This window comes from Myripristis murdjan, chromosome 17 (genome assembly GCF_902150065.1).
Source record: "Myripristis murdjan chromosome 17, fMyrMur1.1, whole genome shotgun sequence".
Lineage (NCBI taxonomy): Eukaryota > Metazoa > Chordata > Actinopteri > Holocentriformes > Holocentridae > Myripristis > Myripristis murdjan.
In genome coordinates, this window is record NC_043996.1 from 24,405,057 (window position 1) to 24,432,214 (window position 27,158).

Sequence of the window (27,158 nt, forward strand, 5' to 3'; positions counted from 1 at the left end):
GATTTTGGTATGTCATGAATGCTTCCAGGATGATTAGCGTGGAAATTAAGACAACAAACACCTATTATCCTGTGTTTTGCTCATCTTAAAAGTGGTCACAAACTAACGCTCATCACCTAAATGAGATGACCCCGCGGAGTATCTGACACATTGCACTTTTGGCAGGGGCAAAAATGTAGCCACAGTACAGTGTTGCATTTTGATGAGCGCGGCTGAATCTGCTCACACACCCCGACTAGTTGACTGGATTGAAAACATGGCTGCTGCCGAATGTGCAGCAAATTTACGGAAGTGAGGTATGTGTAATTCTTGAGCTTCAAAAGCCATTTTTAACAGTGAACCTCTAGTTCGGTGTTTATAATACGGCCAATGATAAAACTTAAGTGTATTTGCTCAACAAAAATGCCTATGACCGGCGTAATCGCAGCACACAAAATGCATCGGCAAAGTTGTGCGCGGAACAATCAGCTAGCTGGCTAGCTAATGTTAGCTTTCCGCCGCTAGCTGCAGCAGCTAACTAGCTACCTGTCTTGGTTGTGTTGCCTTGTTGCTAACCATGCTAATTGTTTCTATACGTGTCTGCTACACTTCAAATATAAACGTCGGTGTGTCATACACTGTGTTGCTATTCACTTGCACTCCACATTAAATACTGTTGGACGTAACGTGTGTGTGAGTTGTCTGGCTAGCTAGCTAGATTGAACTCTAACGTTACTAACTGACGTTACAACGCTAACTAAAGGTGATACATCGCAGATCGCCACAGTTGTTTTCTACTCGATGCAGTTAACAAGCAAAACTAGCCAACATGAGCAGGCTAGGCTAGCTAACTCAGCTAAGCAGTCGCTCACAGGGGGGGAAAGAAAACTATCCAGCTAACACCACGATGTACTCCTGGGTTATGTGTCATTAGAAAGGAAAGCATGTAAGTTATTACTCGAATTTCGTAGATGCAACAGCCTGCGGCTCGGTGTCTAACGGTGTATGTGTGCACCCTAAGTTAGCTAGTCTGCTAACGTTAGCCCGCTAACCAGCGAGCTAACCTAGCTCAAGTAATGAACGTGTGGAAGTTGGTCTGTGCTGTATGTGCACATCAGGCTTGTTTACCCCAAACATCTCCCAGGAGTTAATGCTTAACTTCTAGAGGTTTGCCTTCTGCAATGTGGCGTTAATTTAAAGAGCGGCACGTGCAGCTGCAACACCAAGTCTAGTTAGTGGGACTGCATCCTCGTGCCTCTCAACTTTGTCGGTGTTGGGCTCGCGGCAGCTGGTTAGCCGGGATGTTGGGATACGAGCGTTTCTCATCGGTATGTGTACCCATGCCACTTCGCGGATTTTGTGTTGCAATTAGGCCCTGTGGAAGTATTTAATTACAGGTTAGCAACAGAGATGAGTAGTCCGGCTTGATTGTAAGGGTATGTAACCGCATGCTTGTCCATCATCCAGTGCTTTAAGTAATGTTTTGAACCTAAGATAACGTACGGATCCATTACGGACGCTAGCCTAGCTAACGTTAGTGTCACTTTCCTCCCCCTGACCGCAACAATAGCCTAAATACTTTGGTTGTTAGGTGTGTATTTACTTGTGCTTTGAGCTAGGAGTCGCAAAACTACTGAGTAAACAGTCTTTAATTGATGTTGACCAAATGAGAACATCTCAGCCCTGGTCAGGTGGGCTGCTGTTAATGTAACCAGCACGTGTTCTCGGCACAAGTTCACAACTAAACACGCGCTTTATGGAACAGGAAGTTGCCTGATTGAGAATTATGGTCACGCATCGCCTACCAGGTAGCTGTATTGATTGATTGATGACCTCTGTTGGCGCTGTCATATTGCGCTTTGGGCTTTGAGTGTTGTGTTTATGTTAAATATTGCTGCCCGTCAACGTGATGCGTCTCACTCAAACAGTATGTCAGGTTGAGCTGCGACACGAGTCGACCAAAACAAGTGACACCATGTAACGTGAAGACTTTTATTAACGTGCTCTAATGCGGTAGTAGTCAAACCTTGCGGGGAATTTTCTACCACAGTTTGTTGGCGTGCCTGCTGAAAAAGGGATAATGTAACTTCATTCATTAGAAGTTAGCCTAGTGACAGACTTGCCTGTTCTGATCAGACAACCCACTCTGTCTATGGTTTTATTCCCTTCTACAGTAGACACAGCAGAGCTTTTTTAGATGAGGGAGAAATCTTATAATAAATGGAGGTCTGTGGTCTCAGGCATATCTATCTTGGGGGTTCTTGGCATGAAAATATTTGGGAACTGATGCTGTAATGTATGGTTTGTTGCTTATCCATCAGTGTTGCACAGATGAATGGGGTTACCCAAAAATCATCACTCCTCATTACAGGCACTCTGAAAAAAAAAAAAAAAGAATAATTGCCAGCTGTAGCATCTAAGCCTATATGGTAATTATTTTGACAAGGAAGTGAATTAATGTATATTTGAGCAAATTCTGTGCTACTGTAAATGGATGTGAGGTTTTTGTATGTTTTTTCAATGTAACTGTAACCCTCATCGTTTTAAGAATGGTCAAGTAATGATTAGGTTTCTAGTTTTTGAGAGCACCTCAGATGAGTAGTCCTAATTAGTTTTGTCGTGTTGAGTCTAAGGATGAGTGCTCAATCTGAATAACCTTCCCCCTGTCCCCCCCTTTCTGTTTTTCTTTCTCTCCCTTATTTTATGCATGGTCAAATCACATTAGCTTTCTCAGCTGGAGTCTTTAGTGGAGTGTGAGTAATATGTGCATGTGGTGGTGCTCGTTTCAGGTGACTATTATCTTAGCTCCCAGTAGAAATATTATCAAATTGTATTCATAGCTGGAGTAGCCTCTGGCTTTAGTGTAGCTGTGGTTCCTCAATGAAGGAAAAAGGAGGTATTGCTGCAGGAAAGGCAACTAAGAGCTATTAGATTAGGTCTGACAGAGGTAGGTCTACAAATTGAGGTAGTAGAAATTCAGACAAGCGGGCATTACACTGACAATGCTAATTTGATGCCATAATATCTGTAATATCTGTCCTCTACAGCAGACTACCATGTCTCATCTTATGTGGAAGGACAACAGTGAGATCACTCTCCTTCTGAATGTCACTTTGATTCCCGCTCGATTTTATTGTTCTCTGTTGTCAGATTTATGAGATGAAGCCATGACCTCTTGTTATCGACGGGATACTTGAGCAGGCCACAGAGCAAGTTTTTTTTTTTTTTTTTTTTTTTTTAATATGAGAATGTGCTGGAGAGAAAATGTTGTCCTTTGCAGGGCAGGAAAATATCTTTCCCTTCCATCAGCTGCAAACCTAGAGTTTCACCAGCCATGTGCACTGCCATATGGATTATTCAGAATATAGTAAGACCTCCAAATAATTATTGGCTACTTACCAAAGTGGATAGTAGAGTACACTAACTTCTCAACTTGGGACATACTTGGCCAGTATTTGGCTGATGGCTGCTGTTAATTTCCCATCCCAGTCCTAAGTCTACATGTCACTTCACAGTGTAACTAAGGGTCTTGTTGAAATACCTTTGATCTACAGGATATCTCCGCAACACACAGAATGAGTTTTGGGGTGAGGGTTGTTGTGCTTTAAAATGGGTCGTCATGTCCTAAACTTGTGTTGCTGCTCACACTATAAGCCTGTAATCCCTGAAAGATTATTGTTCTGTGAGTATTTCAGTTTTACATTTTGATACATTTCAGAAGGGTAACAACCTGTTTGTGGACTGGAACACCTGTTGTATGGAGATTAACAGCCTGCTGTGTGTAATGTGGCTGCAGTCAGTGAACCAGTAAAACATATTCTTATTTGTATGAAAGAACAGAATAATTGAAGAATACATGATATTTACTGGCATTGAATTATTATACCCACAGAATATACATGTGCGAACATGCATATCCTGTATGAGAACACAGTTTATTTGGCTATTTTTGATTGTGAGCAGGGCTGGGCAATATCATTATTCTGTCAATATTGTGATATGAGACTAGGTATCATTTGGGTTTTTGGATATCGTATTGTGATCTGACTTAAGTGTTGTCTTTTTCTGTATTTAAAGACTGCATTACAGTAATTAATGAAGTTTCCTGAACTTACTGGACAGTTCTAGCTTTTGTCTTATTTGCCTTTAATCACTTAGTTATCATAAAGGCATTACTGGTGATTATCAAAAAATTGATTCTGTAAATGTTTTGTGAAAGCACAAATAGTCATGTCCACAATATCATCACAATATCAAGGCACTTTGTCCAAAAATATTGTCATTCTCGATTTTGTTTCTTATCGTGCAGCACCAATTGTGAGGTAATGCACATTTATGAAAATCCTTTTTTCAGTTTAGCACCTTTATCATTTAGACAGCGCGGTCATCCCATTTCTCATTATAGTATGTACAGGGCTGGAAATTGTGTTTTGTCTCTGGGCTTTGTGTCAGTTAAATTACACATTGCGCCTTAGTCACAATTGTCTCTTGAATTACAATGCACACACAGCTGAGCCTCAAAAGCTCTACTGACATTTGAAGTGTCCAAAGAGATTGTTTGAGCAAGCATTTATGCTTGCTCAAAGAGCTGACCCCATTGTATCCTGTTCTGTCTTCTGTCAGTGCAGCATCTCACACCTCTAAATATATTTCTTTTGGAAAGGCCTTGGGTGAGATCTTTAATTTGCCTGTAGACAGAAAGTGTTGCTTAGCTAAAATGACACCAGAAATCAGTATCCCTCAGGTGCAAAATGAGAAATGATCCAAAAGCTCCTGACATACCAAGTCAGTGATTGGTTGTCAGCCGTTGCTGGGCTGTAGGTGACTGACAGTCATATAGTTTGTCCTGCACCATCAGCCAAAGAGTGCCAGCGGTTGACTGTTGCCTTCTTTTGCCCTCTGATTGACTGTTCAATCAAAGTGAATTGGGGCACGAGAAGAGAAAACAAACCTGTTTTGTTTTTATGTTGTGCTAACTGTGGTAAGCAAACACCACAATAGGGCTGACAATGCAACTACCAGCCGCATCTTCTCGTCAGAGATATTTCCAATTGGTGTAGTGTAACTGTTGAGTAGATTCAGAGTTTCTTAAAAATGATTGGCTAATGCTAGTTTGTTGCTTTATCTGGTGACAACCCTGAGACTTCCGTTTACTTTTTTGAGATAACTCTCACCTCATGGTATGGAGTGTTATCTCGTCTCATACAGGCTCACACGTGCACTAGGCTTTTGCGTGACAGAAGTAGCGTAGCTCTTTTAAGCGATAGCTCAGTGCATAGGTTGTGTGTGTGGTCAAGAGAGACAGTGAGGCTGGTGCTCAGAGCAGAGTGTATGAAGTTAGCACTGTAGCTGTGAACACAGCAGAGCAATGTGTGTACTGTTTAGGCTATTTGTCAGTGACTAAATAATAGAAACTCCTCAAGACCCAAGCCAAATTCCCATGTTTTTTGGTTAAATTAAAGGGGGTTTGCCCAGAATTTTGCAACAATGGATTTCCCTGACATAACCACCAGGCTCAGCTAAGGTGGACTAACTTGACTCGTCATCAGCTCTAGTCTGTGTGATGTATTCATGGACGTCTCTTACCAGGCAACCTCAGTCAGCATTTAGTTTTTGATGTTGGCTTGGTGTATGCATACATACATTTTTAGTTTGGTGGGCCTCAGCTGGAATGAGACCCCTTGCCCTTGCAATGTCAGTACCATGGACTACCCACTGAACTGTACAGGGATACAAATTTTGGTAATTTACTAACTAATAATATATGTGTGTGTTTTGCAGGTGCCCACATTCTGCAGCAGAGGAGAGAGCACCAGGATGAGGAGACTGTAGGCATCCGCCGTAGTATGGCCGCGTCCCGTTCCTCGCGTGTCACAAGGTCATCAGTGGGGCTCAATGGATTGGATGAGAACTTTTGTGGTCGAACCCTCAGGAACCGCAGCATTGCACAGCCAGAGGAGACCTCCGTGTCTCCGCTGCCCAGGGCCCGCTCACCTAAGAAGAAGCAGGACTCAAAGCAGGACTCAAAGCAGGACTCAAAGCAGGACTCAAAGCAGGACGCCAAGCAGGACGCCAAGCAGGACGCCAAGCAGGACGCCAAGCAGGACTCAAAACAGGACTCAAAGCAGGACACCAAGCAGGACACCAAGCAGGACTCAAAACAGGACTCAAAACAGGACTCAAAACAGGACACCCAGCAGGACAGCCAGCACCAGACCTCATTGCAGGGAAAGGTAGCTGACTCAAAGGCATCTCCAGCTGAGTCGGAGCAATGGACCAGCTCCAGGAAACGGGGAATGTCCTGTTCAGAAAAGGACATTGGTCCAGAGAAGTCCGAGAACTGTGAGAGAGGGAAGGGGGCACGGGATGCCTCTCCTCAAATTAAAAGGGCCAAGCGGTGCTCCCGCTCTGGAGATTCTCAGGGACCTGACGAGGACCCTCAGCCTCTGAAATCTGAAAGTCCTGTCTCTGTCCCAGAGTCCAGCAAAGACAACAACAGTGAAGATTTGCCTAGCCAAAACTCTGCTAACACAGCCACGTCCTCGCCTGACCTCAGTAAAGAGGAAGTTGAGGTAAAGGAGAGCAAGGCAGAGGATGGCCATGTTGAGTGTGACGGGGCAGCTGAGGCTCCAAACACTCACAAGGCCTCTAATGGACTTGGAGAGACTAAAGCTGAGGATAAGGAACCTAACACGCTCACTGGAGAGCCTAGCGCAAATTCCACCTCTGCCACCAATTGCCCTTCGCTGCTCAATGGTAGCCAGACGGGGGCTCCCTCATCCCCTGACCCCATTGTGCCTTGTAGAAACTCTGTCCCCGGGCAGACGGAGGCTGCCCCGGGACAGAGTGGCTCAGGGGAATCGCCGGCGACATTGGAGGCTGTTCCAGAGGATCCTGTCCCTGAGTTGATAGTAGCTAAGGAGCAGGAAGTGGAGGAGGTTGAGGTGGATGTGGTGGGCGAGTCCATGTGTCTGGCTCACGAGGAGCAGGTGACAGAGGGTGAGAGCAGTGCCAATGGCCGGCCACTCACACTGGTGCAGGAAGCTGCTGCCTCCACCTCCTCCACCACCGCTAACATGAACAATAACCCAATCAACAGCAACAGCAACTCAGGAGAAACCACACCCCCATTAGCACCAACCCCCTCCCCCACAGAGCCAGGATGCAACCCCTCAGTTTCTGGCACACCCCCCTCTTTCACAGAGCCTCACGAACACAGATACACCCTGCGGACTTCTCCTAGGAGGCCTGCCACTAGTGGCAAACCCTCCTCCCCCAAACCCAACTCCCCTCCCAGAGACAATGGTCCCCTGAGGGAAGAAGGGGAGTTGGTGGTGGGGCCAGAGGATGACTGTCCCATGCTGGAGGAGCCTACTCCCTCAGCCTGCGTGGGCCCCTCCAGTGGGGAGCAGGCCCCTGTGGATCCTGGGGACAAGGCAGGTGGCGAGGGCAGTCGGCCTGCGGAGGGTGATGAGGCTGGGAGCTGCAAGGAGCCAACACAAATCCAAGCAACAGAGGAGGATGATGAGGAGGAGGAAGAACCAGACGTGTATTACTTTGAGTCTGACCACCTGGCTCTGAAACACAACAAAGAGTATGTGGGAGCCCCCCTGGGATTCTGTTCTCTCCTCTCCTTCTGTTGCTGTAGCTCTGTGTCTTTGAACACGCATAGTGATCCATTTATTCTGTGATCATTGCATCACTTATGTTTGCAGCTTTGAAGGAATTTGAGTTGCTGTTGAGTTTATGAGGATTATGTCCGAAGTATACATGTATGTGTTCCTCAAGTGCTGGATTTTCTCAAGGATCTGTTTTTGTTCAGTTAACTCCGTGGTCAGTGTTTATTACACAGAGCTATTTTTAATGTGGCTGACATTATTGACCGTTTACATGTGAACAGTACTCTTTATACTTCTGCTATATGATAATGGAATGCAAGCTTGCGTTGATTAAGAGAAAAACAACTTAAAATGTCATATTCATTGCATGCCTGAATATTACATCAGGATTTCCCAGTTATCACATTAAGGTTTTTCATAATCGGACAGTGCTTTATTTATATTCACTTAGTGGTGCTGGCCTCCCACATCTATAAAAAGGTTTGATTTAAATACAATGAAATATCATCATTGGCCTTATCAGCTAATGGAATGTGTCATTTACCTGCACCAACCCACAAACGTAATGTCTTATTATCTCAGTTGATAAGGAAATATTGGTGTGTTCATGTGAATGTAGCCCTGATCTCACTTGATAATGAGGTTTTAGATGTTGTCAAGTATTTCATTTCCACCTTCAGTCTGGTCCCGTGTTTGTGTGAACTAGCTGCCAAATTTTGGATTTCTAAAACCCTTAGGCAATTGGACTTTAAAATTACTATGCTGATTGCCTTTGTTCCCTCTGTTCCTTGATTAGAACTAAGCCATAAGGCAAGTATTTTAGTTGAAATGGATTTCTCTATCTCAGGTTATGTTTATTGTTTTGTTAGGGCTTGTCACATAGGATTGAGTGCATATGCTTATGCTAGTAGACAGGTTGTCCCATTGTGTGCTCAGTCAGACTCTAACTGTGTTGTGGCAGGTCAGCTGATCCATGCAGCATCTTCATTTCAGGGGCTCTGGGGCTTATAGTTGTCCTCACCTGAGACCCCTTTGTCATCTGTTTGATGCCAGTATAGTGAGTGGTTCTGATTTGGAGAATGGCTTTAGAATAGGATTTCACTACTCTCATATTGCCAGGTAATTCGATCAGCTGAAGTTTTGCGCCATGCCAAGGTTTGGTTGTGCTGAGTAAGAGGATTTTTGAAGGCACAAATCAATGCTGTCAAGAGTCATTTTTATGGAAGCATGACTGGGCATTTTAGGTTGCTGAATGTGGTGAATTGACACCAATGTGATTGACAATGGGTGTGCTGTAGATGATGGATAATCTACACACAACCTTTTGGATTTCGGTACTGTTCCCTCAATTACTTAACGCTTTCAATAAGCAAGCCCTGATCCTTAATAATTAGGCTTAAGCATAGAAATTCTCTTTGACTGGCTATGTTTTTATTTGGACCTTGGGCCCAGTAGGTGGCAATGGAACACCAGGCATGTCCCTGGGTACCTGGAAGTATGCCAGCATACTGGGAAACATAGCCAAGGCCTCCTTTTATCCCCAGGACAGATTAATGTACAGATCATCCATTTATCTGAGAGAGCTGGCAAGTTTCAGTTTCCATTTGTTACAGAGAAGATCTGGCTTTTGAATCTGCATCAGCCTGCAGTACAGCGAATGTTGCATTTGTTTTGGTGCAGAGTTGACTCTACAACTTGCACAGTAACACAGGACGTACTGACACACTGTACAAGGTCAGAAGGGCCTTGTACAGTGTGGAGAGAGGTATTCTCTTAAAATTGTTGGAGGTCCAGTTTCACAAGTTCCTCCCCAGCAAACATCCAACCCATCATATCTAACTTTTCTTGTTATTTGTAGGCCTACATGGATGTAGTATTGAGGTTCGATATGTGCATAGGTGTGTGTATATAACTATAAAATGTAATAAAGTACAATTTAAAAAATAAATACCTTTCCCTGCCAATCTCACATTAGATGCATTGTAAAAGTAAGAAAAAATAAATAAGCAGGCCTAAACACAAATCAGAGTACCAAAATGAGTTTCCCTTAAAAATAGAAATGAAAATAAAATGCTGGTCACTCATCTGAACAAGACTGGGGTCTTTATCCTGAAAAATTAATCTACCAGAAACAGAAAGTGCCTGTTCCAAAACTGGGGTAACATTAGGCATAACAAAAACACAGCAGTGATTATTTTGAACAAATGCAAATTTATCTTAATGACATCTTTGGCATTTTTCTTTTTCTCTTACATTTGCCTCTCTCACTGAATACAAGTGCTTCCTGCGGTACAGTTGCTTTAATTGGTGGCAATGGTTGAGTTTTAAATAACGCATAGGGTTCGACAAGGCGCAGAGATGCAGTGATAAAATGTTTGCAAGCTGTTTCGCAGCCCAAGCAGAACCATTACCGGGTCCGGACCTGCACCTGAGTTCGCTGATTGGTGATGTCTGGTGTAGAGGGGTGTCGTCTGAATGGTAAAGAAGGGATATGAGGCTAACACAGTTGACTCGTCTGAACATTTGGCCTCATTGTGTAGGATTTTAGAACCACTGGCAGCTACTGAATGAATTGTGTCCTGTGCATTGATTTTCATTCATGTCGTGTTAAGGGAGATTGATCCACGCCGCCTCATTGAGCACCTGCATTAGGTTATAGCCATGTAGAAAGCTGTGATGTTCCTGTTGAGTCCTCCACTGCAGCTCGTACTACTGTAAAGCTTCTGAGTCAATACTACACTTAGTCATTCTGAGCTCAATTTGCAGTTCTTCCATCGCCCCCGAGGGTGTGAGCAGAAAGGTCAGACTTCAGCACTGAAGTCTCCTTAAGCACTCGAAAGCCAAAGTGTGTGTCACGCAAAGGTTTTGATATTTCCTGTAAAATTTGACCGCAGATGTGCACACTTATTGATCAGACCAATGTTAATGTATTTCCTCTTACTAGGGCAAGAAACTAACTTTTAGTAATTACTGGCCCCAATTTGTAGTGGATGACACTTTCACAAATATGTAAAAGAATTCATTTTTTTCCAAAAGAAAACAACCTGTAAGTGAATTAAGTATTTGCCTTGACAGGTTTTCCAGCCACTGCCAAAATTTAGCAGCATTCGGGGCGGGTTTGTTGTAATTTCACTTCAGCCTCACTAACATTTTTGAATGCATTTCATTGAAATTTGTAAAACTAATTGCAGCATGCCTTTCTTGCTACACCTATTTAGTTTCTCAGCACCATAGTTGAATTATGCATGGTCTGTGGTCTAAAAGTTTGATGTGCTGCTGCATGGCAAGTGTCAGGTTAAATAATGTAAGTGGTCCCTTCCTTCCAGTGTTGTCTAACCTCGCTCCCCTCTGTGTCAGTTATCAGAGGCTGCTGCAGACCATTGGAGTGCTTGAGGCCCAACGCACGCAGGCCATCCTGGACCTGGAGACTCTGGCCCGCCACCAGAGAGAGGCACTCGCTGACCCCATCAGCTTTGTGGAGCATCTGCAGAAACGGGTAACAAAAATACAGACTGTTCCCCTTGATACACTACAAAGTATTGAGCCTAAGGGTGTGCCCATCTTGTAAGGGACAGTGTATTTTATGGTAATAACAAAATGTATTTTATGGTAATGAAAAATGCTACCTAGTGCACTCAAACGTATGTGCACGTTGTATAAAATGTATACATATTACTAAATAGACTAAATAGATCTTTATTCGCTGAAATGTGACTAATTAAACAAATTATGTTATCTGAATTAAACATTTTTTCAAAAAATATGTGCATGTTTTCACTTGCGGGCATATGCTTTATTAATAAATTAATTTATTCACCTTAATGATGAAATTGAGCACAGAAAATATTCATAGTCGGGGTGTGAAATCACCTGGTGAAGGATTTGCATGGAATGAAAACCTGCATACTCTTTGACCATCCACGCTATTTGATTTCCCGTCTCTCATCTTAAATTTAGATTCAAAAATAACCAGAGAGCTCCTCCTCAGGGATCTGTGGTTTTGTTCCAGCTCATAAGGAATTAAAAGGCCTGCAGAGATATAACTGTGGGCCAAACCAATAAAAACACAATTATAATGTCTGGTCATTTGAATTGGTTAAGCAATGACTTGACGTCATAGAAGGTCTACAAAGTACTTTACCAAAAAGTATAAAAAACAAGGAATAATGTGACTAGAAAGTAAAAACCAAAAGTTGGAATCTGCCCTTGTTCATTTTTCACTAAAAAAGTAGGTTCACTAAAAAAAGATGTGTACTATCTGTGATGTAATAAAAATTGTTTCTTAACAAAATGTTAGGTAAAACGATTCCAGTGTGTTTTAGTGAGTTTTAAGATTATTTTGATGATTACCAGGATAACATCAAGAATCACAATTATTTTGGCCAGGATAATCTTGACATTAAATTTTTATATTGTTCCATGCCTACTGGCAGTGTGCTAATGTATCTGTAGTAGCTGTTTATCTCTTAGCTTCTCTTCCTTGACCTTACTGCAGTGAGGTTAACAGAGGTCATGAGGTCTTCTTGATAAATTCTGACCGCTGTCCCTGTTGACCCCCAGGTGAACCTGGGCTTGCCCTGCCCCCAGCGGGTCGTCCAGTTGCCTGACATCGCATGGGAGCAGTACACCTCAGGCCTGGGAGACTTTGAGAGAGAATTCTGCGACAAGAAGCGCAAAACCAGGCGGCTGAAGCTGATCTTCGACAAGGGTATGTAGAAATAAAGAACTAGAGTTGTTATTTTCATTAAAGGAACAGTTACCTCTTACATCTAGTGCATGCTGTTCCTCCAGATAGATCATGGATGGATAGTCTGCTTCTCTTTCCGGTCTCTTGACACCCCAATACAATTGGGTACAATGTGAAAAATCGACATGTCTTTGCAGCATGTCTTTGCTATAACAATGATGGTGTATCTATCCGTCCCCAACTAGTACAGTTTCAGAAAGAATAGATTTGCCAGCTAGTGATGTTTGTCTGGAAAAACTTAACAGTGAAACTCTTTGTCCCTAAGGATTGAGGATTACATTAACCGGGTTTCCACTGTCACACCAAATGCAGTGTGCTAGTGCTTGCCAAGGCCAGTTGGATTTCCATTGTCACTTCTGGTCTTTGATGGCACCTCAGTGCAGCTATGTTGGGGCCAGTTTCTAGGTGCTAGTGGCCCACTAAACACCCATGGGCTAGGTAGGGCTAACTGAGGTCTGAGGCCGAGTTAAGAGTCATAAGTGGCGGGGGCGAGTGCAGCTGATAAGTGCAGATGTCAGTGCAGCAGCTGGCCTTTGTAGTAGAAAAATTACAAAAAAGAAAAATGCAGAACAAGTGGCAGTACTGGTGAATGAGGACATCAGGGCTCCGCTCACTATCTGGGCAGAGGATAATGTTCATTGTCAAATCCGCGGTGTTTGCTGAAATGAGGACGTTATGCAAAATATAGTGAGAGAGCTGGTGGTGGTTGGCATCCAACACGCAATGGGACAGGTCTGTGAAAAAACAAGAAAACTGAGGTCTCAGTACAAGGCACTTAAAATACACAACACACAATTTGGTGTCCAAAGGAAAAAAAATCCTGTGGTATATACTTCTGAAGTAGTTAGTTGGTGCCGGGTTTGCAGACTTTTAACTCCTTGCTTCCTACTTCACACTCACGTGCATGGATGGGACAAGACTACGGAGCTATCGGCACAACAGTAGAAACGTGAATGGTTTTTTGTTCTTGTGGCTTGATGCTGAGGGCCATTATCACCATCTGGCTTGAAGATAGCTTGAAGTATCTGTGTCATGTTTTTGGAAAGAGTTTTTGCTGTTCAGTTTTTCACAAGTAAATGTTTGACTGTTTGAGCTGTGCAAACACACCCATCCAGCCCCGTTTTTTGGGGGAGAGACCTGGAAACTTGCAGATTGGAAACCTCACCAAATCACACAGCAACTGTAGATTACACCACACCAGAGGAAAATGGGAAATTCTTTTTTTGAGCATGTGTATCGGCTTAACTGGGCCTTTTAACTCTAGAAAAAAAATCATTCAGATTCTACATTCTTAAAAAATAGTAAACCAGAAATACTAATTCTGCTCATTTTCACTCTTCAGGGTTGCCTGTCCGACCAAAAAGTCCCGTGGAGCCCAAGAGGGAAGGCGAATCCTCCACCATGTACTCCTCTCTGCCCACTAGTGATGCTCCAGAGAACGGCAGGCAAACGCAGGTACGCCTCAGCTTCCTACCCAAAAATAATTTCTATCACACACAAGAGCCAGTGCTGTCACCATAACAATGGGAAAGCGACTGTCTCCCAGCGCTAACATTAGTGGAGTCACAAGCGCTGGTGCAGCCACATTGTTTCCTAGCTGCAGCTGGTGAGTCACCGGTCTCCTGCAAGGTGCCCTACATATCATCAGGTTATTGCTGTTTTGCTCACTCCTACTGGCAGAGTTAAGCATTCAGTGCATGTAAGCCCACAAGATTGGTATCTATGGAAACATGAGGAGTCTACCCCTCTCACTTCTACAATTGCTACTGAGTCTTGGCCTTTGTTATGTGTTTGTGTGTGTGTGTGTGTGTGTGTGTGTGTGTGTGTGTGTGTGTGTGTGTGTGTGTTTTCCCTCATTGTATGGGCAGTGAGGTTTCACTTTAATTGATCCTGGAGATTAAAAAGCTCCAAGGACTTGAGCGCTGAGCAAACAACTCCTTGATTATTTCTTTCGCTCTCCCTGTTTGATAGTGTGAGCACATTTGCATTCTCCCAGACTACACTTCATGAATTGTGAAGGGATTTTGTTTGTCTGTCAAAGGACTCGATGTTTTCCCCGTCTTCCCAGTGACACATCTCCAGTCACATCTGACAGCCTGGCATTCTCTGTCGAGCTGACAGATTCAGTGCACCCGGCAGTTCATATGCAGACATCTCTTCAAATGGAGGAGTGCCCATTATTTTTTCTATCTTGTCAGTCTTTTAACAAGTCTGTCACTGGTGTCTTCTTGACAGATGATCAGGGGGAGGTTATGTCACTCAAACAAGCCTGACACATTTAACCAGCTGTGGACTGTGGAGGAACAGGTGAGTGGCAGGACTGGAAATGGATGAACTGTGTTTAATAACTAAACTTATCACACACAGTAAATGTACAGGAGTTTTATACAGACATATTGTTATTCTACATATGAAAAGTTTATTTTCAGTTTAGTTTCTAACCCTAACCCTAACAAGCGCTGAAATTATATTTTTTGTAGTTACAGTTATATTTGCTTGTTTTAAAAGGACCAGAATTTGTTTTACTTATTATTTTACTTGTTTTACTGCCAACCTGTTTCAAAGGCTTACATTAAAAAATGTGGATACCTTGTTTTATAATGAAAGTTCCCCATGTGTCGAACATTCGACCTTGATGTATCAACAGATAGCATTTGCATTCTTACACTGAGAAAAAAAGTTGTTCACTTAGTTCATTGTGTGCCTTTTACAGAAAAAACTGGAGCAGCTTCTCCTTAAGTTTCCACCTGAGGAAGTAGAGTCCAGAAGATGGCAGAAGATTGCAGATGAGCTGGGCAACAGAACAGCAAAACAGGTGATTTCCTGTTCTTGTATAGATAGAAAGAGAGGCAGGGCCTATCAGAGGAGAAACGAAGCTAGATTATATGCTGCAAAGTACTTTGTTGATTGTCGATGAACCAAATGTAAGCATCTATTTTCTATATTCATTTGCCTGTCATGATGCTGGACCACGTGGACTTGAAAATCTGGCGATCTTCTCTATTAGAGCAGGCTGTTAAATGGCAAGAATTAATCACTGCAGTACAAAAAGGCATGAACAGACTGGTATCATGCGTTAACTGCGCCTCTCAAGTACATACATGTGCCTCGTCTCAGTTATTTCAAGTGTTCTTTTTCTCTGTTCACAGTTATTAACACATCCATTTTCCTGTTAAAACATTCCAGGTTGCCAGTAGGGTTCAAAAGTATTTCATCAAACTGACAAAAGCTGGTATCCCCGTGCCTGGAAGAACACCCAACATGTGCATGTACACTAAAAAGGTAAACATTAGAACCATACCGAGTAACAAGGCACAATCAAAAACACACAAACTTTTTTGATGTACTACCTTTGCAATATTTTTGGATACCATTTTAAAGTGCTTTAATTTTTATTTTTTTAATTATTGCAAGAGGTAGCACTTTTGGTGTAATAGTAATTAATAGTAGGTTTATGAGGAAACTGTTAATAGTTGTCTTTATAATGGTTATATCACCGGTATGTGTTTGTTGCCTAGTCATCCAATAAGCGGCAGCACCACCTTAACAAGCACCTGTACCGGCGGTCGACATTCCTGACCTCTTACGAGCCCCCGGTCTACATGGAGGAAGATGATGAGCGCGCAGCTTATTATGGCAGCGTCCCGGACCCTTCTCCTGATGACTCGGTCAGCCACAAGTCAAATCTGTCTCTCTCTTGTTCTTTGTGTCTCCCGTAGTTTGTCCTTTTCGAGGGGCAAAGCTGTCTAGCGGTGCAACTGGCTCAGTTGACTAATCAGAGCCCGTGTTCCCTCGGCATGACTCTAAAACAGAAATATGACCAAGCCTGCTTTCCCAGACGGCCCAGTCTTGGTCGTTCTGGTTGTTTCCTTTTCTTAATGTCGATGTGGTTAATTCTAGGATTAGTCAGGATATGAGGATATGTCAGTGCATTGTTACTCTAGCCAGAGCAACACTGGGGTCTCTGTGGGGTGACAAGTCAGATACTGGGTACAAAACAACTCCTTGTGATAGCTATAGCTCTTTGGCTAGCATTAGCGGTATTGACTGGACCTTTTTCGGCTTTAAGTACAAGTGTTTTCAGCTCATTGTGTGTTGCAGCCAGTTAGTTAAGGTCCGTACTCAAATTTGCGATGTATAAATTAATCCTCAACTGGTACTCAAGCCTGACTGACACTGAATTTTTTCAGAGCTGATATTGATTTCTGGGACTAAAAAACTCCTGATAATGATGTATTGGCTTTTCTTTTTTCAATAATGCAAATACACATTTGTAGTAAGGAATCCTCAGATTTGATAATCAAATAGTAGTAAACAAAAAAGATATGTACTGCAGGCTTTACATTTCATAGTTGAAATTAATTTCTTAAGACAGTCCTCCCCACCATCTGCTCGGATGTATTACAACAAAGAATTGTAAACAATGGAGTCTTACAGACAGACTGCTCATGAGTGCATTTTGCTGCAGTGTGTTTTTGTGTGTGTATGATATCAATATGTCTGTGATGAGCTAATACTGGCTGATAATGTCAGCCAGTTGATACATCAGTTGTGCTCTAATTGGTACACTGTCACTCTATTGGTATTTTGCTCCCACAACATGTTTTTGCCTTAGAGCTGTGTAGTACTGTGCATATCTCTTGAGCCAACTACCGTCTTGGTTGGGCTGTGACAAAAAGACATTGAGGAGGTGTGTGTGTGTGTGTGTGTGTGTGTGAGTGTGAGAGAGTGAGGGAGCGAGAAGGAAACGCAGAGATGTTTTTGGGGTGGGACGATGTTCAGTGTTGATGCCATGCATCTCATATTCACTCCCAGCTGTATAAAAGTAAATAATTTGGATTTTTTTGGTTTTGATTTTTGTCATTTGTGTGATGTCATTATCGCCTTAGCCAAGAAGTCAGGGATAACTGGAAATTTGAAATGTACAGTTGGTATACTTGGGTTTGATAATTTCATCTGTTGTATGTATCCTACTGGAGCTTCACAGAGAAAAAACAGGTGGTGAGCTTGAAACCAGCACTAAGCTACTTTTCACTTGTTCGATAAATACCTTTTTAGAGGACACAAAAATGGTATTAATTTCCTCCGGGAGGTGACCTTTTCTTTGCCCTTCTTGCTTTTTTGTGTTCTAATACTTGCTTGACTGTGGTTCTCGACTTCTTAATTCATCCATTCACAGGCTCACATTATCCTTCTCGCTCTCCAGTCGTAGCCTCCTCTCAGTTAGCCGTTACCTATAAGATACAACATTGGTGAAATTGTCTTGTTACGAGCCTGTTGGAGATTGTCTTGTACCTGTCTAGTTTATTTGAATCGATTTTTGACATGGGGAAGTTAGCAACTGTGTGTGTGTGTGTGTGTGTGTGTGTGTGTGTGTGTGTGTGTGTGTGTGTGTGTGTGTGTGTGTGTGTATGTGCTCCCTGGGGAGCACTCCCTGCCTCGTCCCTTATGTTCACCCCCCTGCAGTAGACTGCCTCTCCTCCCTTTAACACCTTTGGATGAAACAAAATAGCTGCCCCTGGATCATACACATTTGTACTTTCTCTTCCTGAATCTCAGCAGTGTGCGCTGTTGAAAATGACTAAACCTGGGCAGGGGGGGCTGGCTCAGACCCAGACTAGCCTGTCCTTCCATCTGAACTGCATGACTTCTGCCGTCCGCTGTTATCCAAGCTCTGACATTTTCTCTCTCTCCCTCTGATGGCAGTAACCTTTAAGTAAAACCAGGTCGCTGTGCCCTGCTGAGAACACAGCCTGCCTGATCCACCAGTGTATTAACAAAAACCTCTTAAAACTGCTGGTACGGAGCAAAGTCACCAAGCTGCTGCCAGCATGAGCCGCAAGAATTTATTTCACCAGGTTGTCCTTTACTTTGGCCATTTTTGTGGGATGCCATGAGAGACGAGGGAGGACAAATGCGCTGGCAGCTTAGCAGGATTTCAGCATTTGCAGTCCAGAGGCATTTGTTGTCATGATTTGAAGTGTAACTAAGTTGTTGTTTTTTTCCAGTGTGGTAACACCCTTTTTTGTCTGGAGCTGACAGGCGTTTAGTCTCTTTATGATCGACACGGGCTTGAACCCAGGTCATTAAGCTGAGGGACACTCTACTTAATCCAACACTTGTTTGCACACACTGAAAAAACTGTTATGTTTATGAATATTTTGTTGCTTGACTACAAGTAGACTGATCAGTAAAAGCCTTTCCTCTGTGGCTGTTGACTGTGTTACATAGTTGTTTTAAGGATTGTTGAGAAAATGCACCTACTGTAATTTGCTTTAGACAAAAGATTCTGCTAAATGGTGTCATTTAAATGTTATAAAACATGGAGATGTTTCTCCAGAGTGGAATTAAGATGTTTTTGCGTTTGGATGCACTAATTCCTATCCCTTGTGTGTTTGTGTGTGTGTGGCTGCCCCGCCTTCCCGCCCACCCAGGATGAGGACGTACCTGTGGAGTTGAGACACTTGCCAGAGTACAAGGAGCTTCTGGAGCTGAAGCGGCTGAAGAAGCAGAAGCTACGGGAGATCCAGGAGGAGAGCGCTGTGGTGCAGCACCTTGGCTACAAGGTGAAGAGCTGCACACAATACTGCTAATCTTTTCCCAAAGCAAGCAGTCGTATTTTAGAACTCCGGTATCATTTACCCTGCCTTTTATCCAGCTATTGGTTTTCATTGATTCTGCTGTGATATGAAAATTAACTTTCATACTTCAGACTTTCTTCACACCAGTATTCCATCACTGTAATGAACTTGTCCACTTTAGTTTTTTTTTTTTTTTTTTTTTTTGGTAAAAGCAGCAGCATTGTTGTGTTTTGACTTGAAATTGGGCCCAGTGAAACAGTCTCTCCGCCGGAAAATAGTCCCAGGGAAATGTTTGCTTTACACAGCCAATTATCCGTTTTGTGGCTTATGAATGCCGATGACTTTGTTCGCTGCAGAATATTATAAGCCGGGTGTTTCAACCAAAAATGCAAATTTGAAATCAAAGGATTTTGATTATATGTTGTGAAATCTTTAGTACACCCACTCGATTTGCAAAATGGTTTGTGGCAATGTAAAATGTGGTAAATTATTGCAAATGGGCCCAACATTTAAAACCACTGGTGAAGTCTTTTTAACTGGGGTTCTTACCTAGGTATTAACCCCGTTTTTTCCACATCACATCCTCTGTATTGTTGAAATAAACAACAAAGGCCACTCACATCAATCTTTGGATCAAAGAGCCTTAAGCTGCTGCAGGCTGCACATCACATTGAACTGGTGTTCATGAGTGCAGGGCTGTAACCTCAAGACAATGAGACATGCATTAGCTGATTTCACATTGATTGTAAACAGCTAGCAAATGCATCAAAGCAACATCTAAATCTACTTATCAGAAAACCTGGAGAGTAGTGTTTGTAATCCCTTCAGATCCCCTCTTATGAATGATGCCACTCTGTGAATGAAGACATTAAGGAAAAAAAAGAGCATTTCTCTCACGGGCAGAGTTGACTTCGCTGAGACTGACTGTCAGTCAGCTGTCATTCCAACATGACTGACATACCCTGAGACCACACTATGAGACACACATTTAAATATCTTAAAACATCCTCTGCGTAGCACAGCCCCCGAGGAGAGAGACATTCGCCTGTACTCTGTTTACTTACGCTGCTTGTTGTTGATGATGTTTTTGGACTTGTGTTGAAACCAGCCAGTAGAGGGCAGCAGAGATCGTCATCAGGATTTTAGCTGAGGTAGTCTGTTGCACAATCAAATGGAGTTGCTTGTTTCTCCTCGGTGTCATCATGTGTAAATGCAGAACTGTATAAATCTGACTACACATCCATATTACTTGAAATCTGCTGTGCATGTTAGTTTGCTACCGTCCACATGTCACTAAAGAAAAACTGCCTGCTAGGAATAGTCTTAACAAGAAAAAAATAATCTGCATTTTTCATACATATATACCACCCTACTCACTTTGATTCTCATTCATGCAGCCAGTCATATTTGACACACAGTCATTTTGTTTTATTTTGATCTGATTGATGGTCATAAAGATTGTACAGTGGTCAGCAGGGACAAAATTCAAATGTAAAACAGCCACCAGCCAGTGTCGCTGGTGACCTTTTGTGTGATTTATCTGTCAAGGGAAATTTTTGAGGTGTTTGATGCTTGTTGGCTGTCAAATTTGAATCCTGCCTACGCTAACACAGCCAGGGCATGTCCTCAGCCTAACATACGTGTGTGTGTGTATTTGTGTGTTGCATACAGTGTGACATGTGTGGCATGGAGCCCATCCAGGGAGTGAGGTGGCACTGTCAAGACTGTCCCCAGGACAACGCGGTGGATTTCTGCTCCAACTGCTCTGACTGGTGAGACCCCCCACCCACACACACACACACACACTCACACACACAAGTTGGTTTTACTATATTTGCGGGGACATTGTATTAACTTACATTCATTCTCCACAGTCTTTCCCTAATCTTAGCCATAACCAACTTCTGTCTTTTACCATTTAAATAATTTTTTTCTCTGTCCTCCAGCTTGTTCAAGACAGAGACCCACAAGCCGAATCACCACTTGGAACCAGTGTACCAGCCACAAACCTTCCTGGACAGGGACTATTGCCTGCCGCAGAGCACGGGCTACAACTACCTGGACCCCAACTACTTCCCAGCCAACAGATGACAGGGTCCAAGGCACCCCTAACTCCAGGCTCTCTCCACATATCCCACAGGCCACTCTGTGCATGGCTCCATCCTCCAAGTCCAAGATAACCGCTTAACCCGCCGCCAGGCAGGAAGGCCAGCAGGCAGGCAGGCAGCCAGGGGCCTCAGAGCAGACCACAGTGCTGGTGGTGGGGGGGCCGTTGGTAACTGGCCTCCCTGACTAACTCGAGCAAGGGCGGCCATGTTGGTTCCTCAGAGCGGGGGCCTCGCTCCACCTCAGCCAGGTTAATCAATGGATCTCTGATTTAAAATGATACACTATTTAAAAAAAAACAAACAAAAGAAAACAAAAAAACAAAAACAGAAGGCACACCGACATTCCTGAGCTCTGTAACTCCAGGAGGGGCTGTGTTTGTCCCTGTTTCCCTCCTCCCGTTGCCCTCCAATACCTCCCTGTGCTGCTTTCAAACTGGAGAACTGACTGTCAGTCTGGTGTCAGCACCACCTAATGGAAGCGTGCGGCTGACCAGTGTGTCATAGTGGACCTTAACTCATCAACTGAGATACACATGGGTGGTTAGTATGTGTGTATGTGGTCTCCGTGTTATGCAAGAGTGAAAAAATGTCCTAGCTAGGTAATCGTAGATTGAGTATTTATGAGTCCGACTTCCTCAGTGGAAGTTAGGCTGCTGCAGAAGAATTTGGGCAGTGTTTTTTGGGCGGTGGAACTTGGTGTCGAGACGGCGTCTTTGGCTTCAGACCGAGTAGGAAATCGTTCGCAGGAGCTTTGCCGGTCCATGGACATTCAAAAGACAAACCTGTTTGTGTTAAACGGACTTTGCGCCATGTCAACATGGGGCTAACCTACCACTGTCACTCGACGCTGCTCTCTACCCCCCCCTCACTTTTCACCGTCTCTCACAAACACACACACACACAAACACACACACAATCTCACATTTGTCATCTCTGTTTCCTTTTTAAATGTTTCAGCTCCCCCTCACTCTCTCTCTCTGTCTCTCTCTCTGTCTCTCTGTCTCTCTCTCTCTCTCTCTCCCTCCCTCCACTAAACAGTCTGTGACAAAGAAGCACTACAGCTTGGAGAGCTAATATTGTTGAAGGCAGATGTGCAGGCGAATGGGAATGTATGGAAAAATGTAGAAGACTGTTTTTTGTTTTTCTGTTGTCCCCCCCCTCCCCCCAATGTGTGCTGTTGTTGATCATGTTGAGTATACAAGTATATGGTGAAAAGTAGCCAGCGCTAGTTGCTGTGTGCCATTTAAAAAATAAAAAAAAAAGTTTTTTTTTTTTTTTGTTGTTGGGGAGGGGAAATTCCACCTTTGAACTTGGCCACATCTTCTCCTTTCCTGCGTGGAACCATTGCCCCACGTCAAATTGACCCAATTATCATGCCTCTAGATCCTCCTTAATTTGTAAGTCCACTTAAAGGTCCATTTAAAAAAAAGATTGTATTTTTATTAATCTATTTAAAAAGAAGAATTGAGGTAGTGGTTGCTGCCTCTACAGTGGAACTACCCACGCAATTTTATACACATAGATTTTGTTGTGCTTGAGTAGACACCATTTTGTATGGTTTTCGTTTCGTCTCCTTCCCTCACCCCCCTTGCCCCGCTTCAGTATCTGTGTATAACAGTCTGTTCTTATGTAAAAAAAAAAAATAATAATGTAAAAAAAAAAAAATGCTAGAGGAGAACCGTGGAAATAAAAGTATGTGAAAATAGTGTTTCTACACCTGTGGTTCCTGATTTATTCTTCTGTGAATGTGTGTTTAACGGGGCTGCATAATGAACTGTTCATAATCACCGTCTGTGGTTTTTAGTAGGTACAATTTACAGTGGTAGTTTTCTGTAATGTTGGTTTCTGTAGCAGTTTCATTTGTAATGTCCAATGTAGTTCGGTGCAGTCAAGATGTTGATCTAAGATGAGAACGGTGCAGTGAAATAACGTCAATACCCAAATCAAACCTAGTAATTACATTTAATATTGTAATCACAATATGAAATAGCAGTATAATTATGCTTCTCTGAGCCATCATCATGCAGCCAGTTGTTAAATTTAATGCATTCCCTCAATCAAAAGGAACAAGTCTACAAGGATTGAGGTTATTCATATTTTCATTTTCCATCGAGAGAGCAACAACATAATAACTTGGAAATTCGCTTTCCAGGAATATTTTGAGACTAGTAATCTTTGGTTGCAAAAGATGTACCCCAAGGGCCACATAGCATGGCCAAGTCCTTACCACAGTGACCCTGGTGAAAGAAAGCAGACAAGATTGCAACATTATTACCTCTTCCTTCCTTTCAAAACAAAGAAAATGGACTTTTTTTTTTCTACAGGAAGGTTGTTCAAGTTGTGCTGTACAAAAGGAAGTGAACGAAGGAACTGTCAAGAATTAAAAACAAACAAAAAGAGACTGACCAGGTGCCATGAGGAAGAGGTAAAAATGCTGCAATGTTCAATTTTTATTCTTCTGTATGTCCCTTGCGATCTTCAGAGGCCACTCTCACATATAACGTGCTTGTACTGGATTACATTCTATGAATTTTATCAATGCATGAGTGAACGTATGAATTATCCTATTGTGCATTATGAATGGACCGCCAAATCCCCACTCCCTGAGCTCCCTTCTCTGTTTGCACAACCCTTGCTGTCAGCCTTTCACCAGCAGATGGAGCCGTCGGATCAGTTGTGATCGTTCTTTGGCCTCGAGCCCACAAAACATAAAAACACACACTCAAACCTCAATTTAGCAAATGAAGTGGCTTTATTGAATGTTAAATATCCAACTCAAACAAGCACTTAAATGTAACATTTTCCTGTATGGGAAGCCTGGAAACAGCAATGTATATATGTATACATGTATATATATGTGTGTATATATATATATGTATAATGTATAAATGCAATACTCTTAGATTCTTTTGCTTTTCCGTTAAATGCACAAAAGGCAGTAAGCTTGATTGTAATTCTTGCATGCTCGGTACAATATAAAGAAGCATGCTGTGTATGAGAGCATGAATGCACACACACTTTGTGCCCACACACTGTTTGACATTTTGCTTTTGAGCATGGTGGGAACCCTCTCTCAGCGCCTTGGGGAACACAGGGCACTCCGCTCTGAGAGGTTCAACATTCAGCTAGAAACAAGCTCTCAGCCACAGCAGGTGAAGCTATTTTCTCAGTACGGTTATCTGCCTCGGTCAGGCAGTTGGCAGTAGATACTGAGGTCAATGTAAGAGAGTAGACGATGTGAACAGATGAGGCTATACAGTAGGTGGCAACCGGGCGCTTCTTCAGCGTTATAAGCACATGTGGGTTTCACTGATACTGACTGCCAGGAGTATTTCAAAACATTGAATGAACATGCACGCCATTGGAGTTCATTGAGCATGTATCGGATGCAGGTGTGAGCTTGTGTCTGTTTGTGTGTTTGTGGGTGTGGGTGTGAATCTCCTGTGACTGATATGGCAGAGAGAGAAAACGAAGGTCTTCACAGGTAGTTGCTGGACCTTGAGGGGGGTGAATGGGGGTCGGCAGCGGTGAAGTTGTAGTATTCAGAAGGTTGAACATGAGTCCATGGCCTGGCAGATTTGCGCAAACACTTCCTCTGGTGACCTCTCGGCGTCAATCTGGAGACAGAGGCAAACTGGATGAGACAGGGCCTTTCAGATGCGGTGAACGTCTAACATGCTATCTAGGCCAGCAGTCGTCTGTATCGCAAACCTCTGTAAGCTCACGCCAGACTGATGACCTCGATGCCTGTTGTGACATTTAAACTCAAACTCGGTACCTGTGAAGGCATTTAACCGCTCAAACATACACATACACATGGTGTTAACACAAACCAGGAGCTGGTTATAGGGCAAAATCAGAATTCAAGAAATAGAAATGAAATTATGTAATACGCTTAATAGATTTAAAAAGTTATTTAAAAATAATATTAATAGTAAATATAAAACAAAATTATGAACACTAGTGTACTTATGGACTGCCTTGGGACCCTTTATATATATACACATTTTGTTTTTGTGTCTTTCATTTACTTTATTTTATTATTTAAGTGAGTTGACAAAATTTTAGTAATGTAAGAGGTATAGGCAAAATAAGCCTATACCTTTTCGGTCAGTGTTTATTTGCATATATTATATATTTGTTTTGGTTTTCCACTGAAAGGACATGAAATATTATTTATTGTTTAAATATTTGTGCATAAGATATCGTCTGTTCATGGGTGTATTTGATTTCTGCTGCTTGAAAATGACCGAAATAAAACATTCATTCATTCAAGGGGTTAACAAGGCCATCTTTTTATGGCTCCAAAAAATCCTGTCCATCAAATGTCGCCAGGCAACTTGTGCATCGTTGAGCTTTGTAGCCAAATGATTGCTCTGTGGACCTGAAAGTCCAATATTTACCTCATTGTCCCCTGTATTTTCTCTACAGTGACAAACTGTCTTGTTCTGCCAGAGTGCTGTGAGAAAATATTGGAGATAAAGAGGTAAATACTGGACTTTTGGACTGACAGTGTAATTATTCAGCTATGAAAATGCTTGGATTATTCAGCATGAGCTGCTTAAAGCAATTTGATGGACACTTTACGTCTTTTTTTTTTTTTTTGGTGCTGTAGAAAGAAGTTCCTGTCAGTAGTTTGGGGGAAGGCTGAGACACTGTGTATGGCGGTCCTGCAATCCTCAAATTGGTTTTACTGACCTTGGGGGTGAGTTCATGTCTGAATTAATGTGGATTATTTCCCTCTGTACTTCACAGTGGAAGCTGAAGCGCTAACACCTGTAGAGTTAGTGTGAAGCTCTGCATGGGACGTCATGCATGCAAGCCCGGATTATCCATACAGCGACTCATTTTCACGACTTCACCCCCTAGGGGCCACCAGAAAAACATGCTGTGCCCTCATTGGTTGAAAAAGTGCAAATAAGAAATTAGAAATGCGCACCATATTTGTAGCCTGCCATAACACCTGAGAGTAAAACAATGGCCTGTACACTACACATTAGCCTGAAGCAACTGTCTAGCCAGTCATGCTGAGAAAACAGCTTGTACTGTAGAAAAACACTATAAAAGCTAATTTTTCAGGATTAGTAGGCCTATTGGCTGACCATATACTGTATTTTCACCTTCTCATCATTCAAAACAAAATGAGCAAACATGTATATGCTGCACCAAATATGAATTAAAAAAAAAAAAAAAAAAAAGCTAGAGAAAGTAGTGCGATATTTAGTGTGTCTGCAATATCTGCCTTTTTTGCAAAAAAGAAAGGACAGGAAAATGCAGGCAACAGGGTGCTGTGGTCCGGGGGCAGCAGGGAGCTTTACTCTGGGCTTGCACTCATGCATGGAGTCACATGCACACACGTACACACACACACAGACTCATAAATAAACAACCATACCCTGTGCAAAAGCCTCTTGTGTTCATAATGATCCACCACAGGCTGGCTGTCGCTGCAGAAGCTCTCGGCCCTCCTGTCCCAGGCGCCGTCTCTGTCTCTGTCTCTGTCGGGACAGCAGGAGCTGAAGGAGGAGCGGCGGCGGCTCTGCAGACGGCTGGACATGGTGTCTGAGGAGCAGTCCAGCAGCAGCACCGCGCTGGGCTCCCCCATCTGACACACACACACACACAGGAAACAGACGGCGCAGTGGGTGGAGGTGTCATTTAAGCTCCTTTTTTTCCCCTTTCAGACATGCGATGGGGAGTTGTACAAGCTTTGTCCTATTTTTTCCAATCAGAAATGCACAAATTTACTGAATGTTGAATGTTTATCTGTAGAATGATGTGTCGTCTGTCTACTTGCCATTGTCTGTCCTCTTGTTTTATAGGCCATGCAAACACTATATACACCGTAAGTATGAGTATTTTCTTTGTTAGTGTGTAATTTGTCCCCTTGTCTCCACATCTATGATCAATTTTGGGCAAATTTTAGCCCATTTATTGCACACTCATTAACATTCATCTCTGTTAGTCCTTGTTTCCTCTGTTATTCACTAAATTGTTGGTTGGTCTGGACTTACTTCTGCATCTACAGTGCAAGTCAGATTTGATAAACATTTGTCACACTGACGTACAGTTGCTTAAACATATAATGATTTGTTGAATTTCCTGACCACGTCCACATCAACAG

At 42.8% G+C, this 27,158-nt stretch overlaps 2 protein-coding genes across 6 annotated transcripts in view; one reads left to right on the forward strand and one right to left on the reverse strand.

The window, feature by feature from the left end:
• The first annotated feature begins 148 nt into the window (after nucleotides 1-148).
• zzz3 (zinc finger, ZZ-type containing 3) lies at nucleotides 149-22,727 on the forward strand. 5 transcript variants are annotated; one of them, XM_030074291.1, is made up of 13 exons: nucleotides 149-296; nucleotides 5,761-6,035; nucleotides 6,072-7,573; nucleotides 10,956-11,094; nucleotides 12,159-12,306; nucleotides 13,688-13,800; nucleotides 14,581-14,652; nucleotides 15,059-15,160; nucleotides 15,532-15,627; nucleotides 15,864-16,013; nucleotides 18,780-18,911; nucleotides 20,598-20,698; nucleotides 20,873-21,017. In XM_030074291.1, the coding sequence occupies exons 2-13, from the start codon at nucleotides 5,826-5,828 to the stop codon at nucleotides 21,015-21,017; spliced, it is 2,910 nt and encodes a 969-aa protein (XP_029930151.1). In that variant the 5' UTR covers nucleotides 149-296; nucleotides 5,761-5,825. The 5 variants fall into 5 exon arrangements, with proteins under 5 accessions (XP_029930151.1, XP_029930152.1, XP_029930150.1 ...); XM_030074292.1 differs by having other exon boundaries at nucleotides 5,761-5,999; nucleotides 6,060-7,573; XM_030074290.1 differs by having other exon boundaries at nucleotides 5,761-7,573; nucleotides 20,873-22,727.
• Nucleotides 22,728-23,767: 1,040 nt separating this feature from the next.
• ak5 (adenylate kinase 5) overlaps nucleotides 23,768-27,158 on the reverse strand; it is an 89,379-nt gene continuing 85,988 nt past the window's right edge. The window contains exons 13-14 of the mRNA XM_030075176.1: nucleotides 26,430-26,639; nucleotides 23,768-24,651 (exon numbers count right to left, since the gene is read on the reverse strand). Coding sequence (XP_029931036.1) covers nucleotides 24,577-24,651; nucleotides 26,430-26,639 — 285 coding nt within the window. The 3' untranslated portion in view covers nucleotides 23,768-24,576. The remainder of the gene's footprint in view (nucleotides 24,652-26,429; nucleotides 26,640-27,158) is intronic.

What these genes read in the sequence shown, in the direction of transcription:
- zzz3 (XM_030074290.1), top strand. Translation starts at nt 5,826, where the DNA reads ATGGCCGCGTCCCGTTCCTCGCGTGTCACAAGGTCATCAGTGGGGCTC. An exon ending in TGTGGACTGTGGAGGAACAG is followed by an intron (nt 14,653 to 15,058) that starts GTGAGTGGCAGG and finishes TGCCTTTTACAG; the next exon opens with AAAAAACTGGAGCAGCTTCT. An exon ending in GCAACAGAACAGCAAAACAG is followed by an intron (nt 15,161 to 15,531) that starts GTGATTTCCTGT and finishes AAAACATTCCAG; the next exon opens with GTTGCCAGTAGGGTTCAAAA.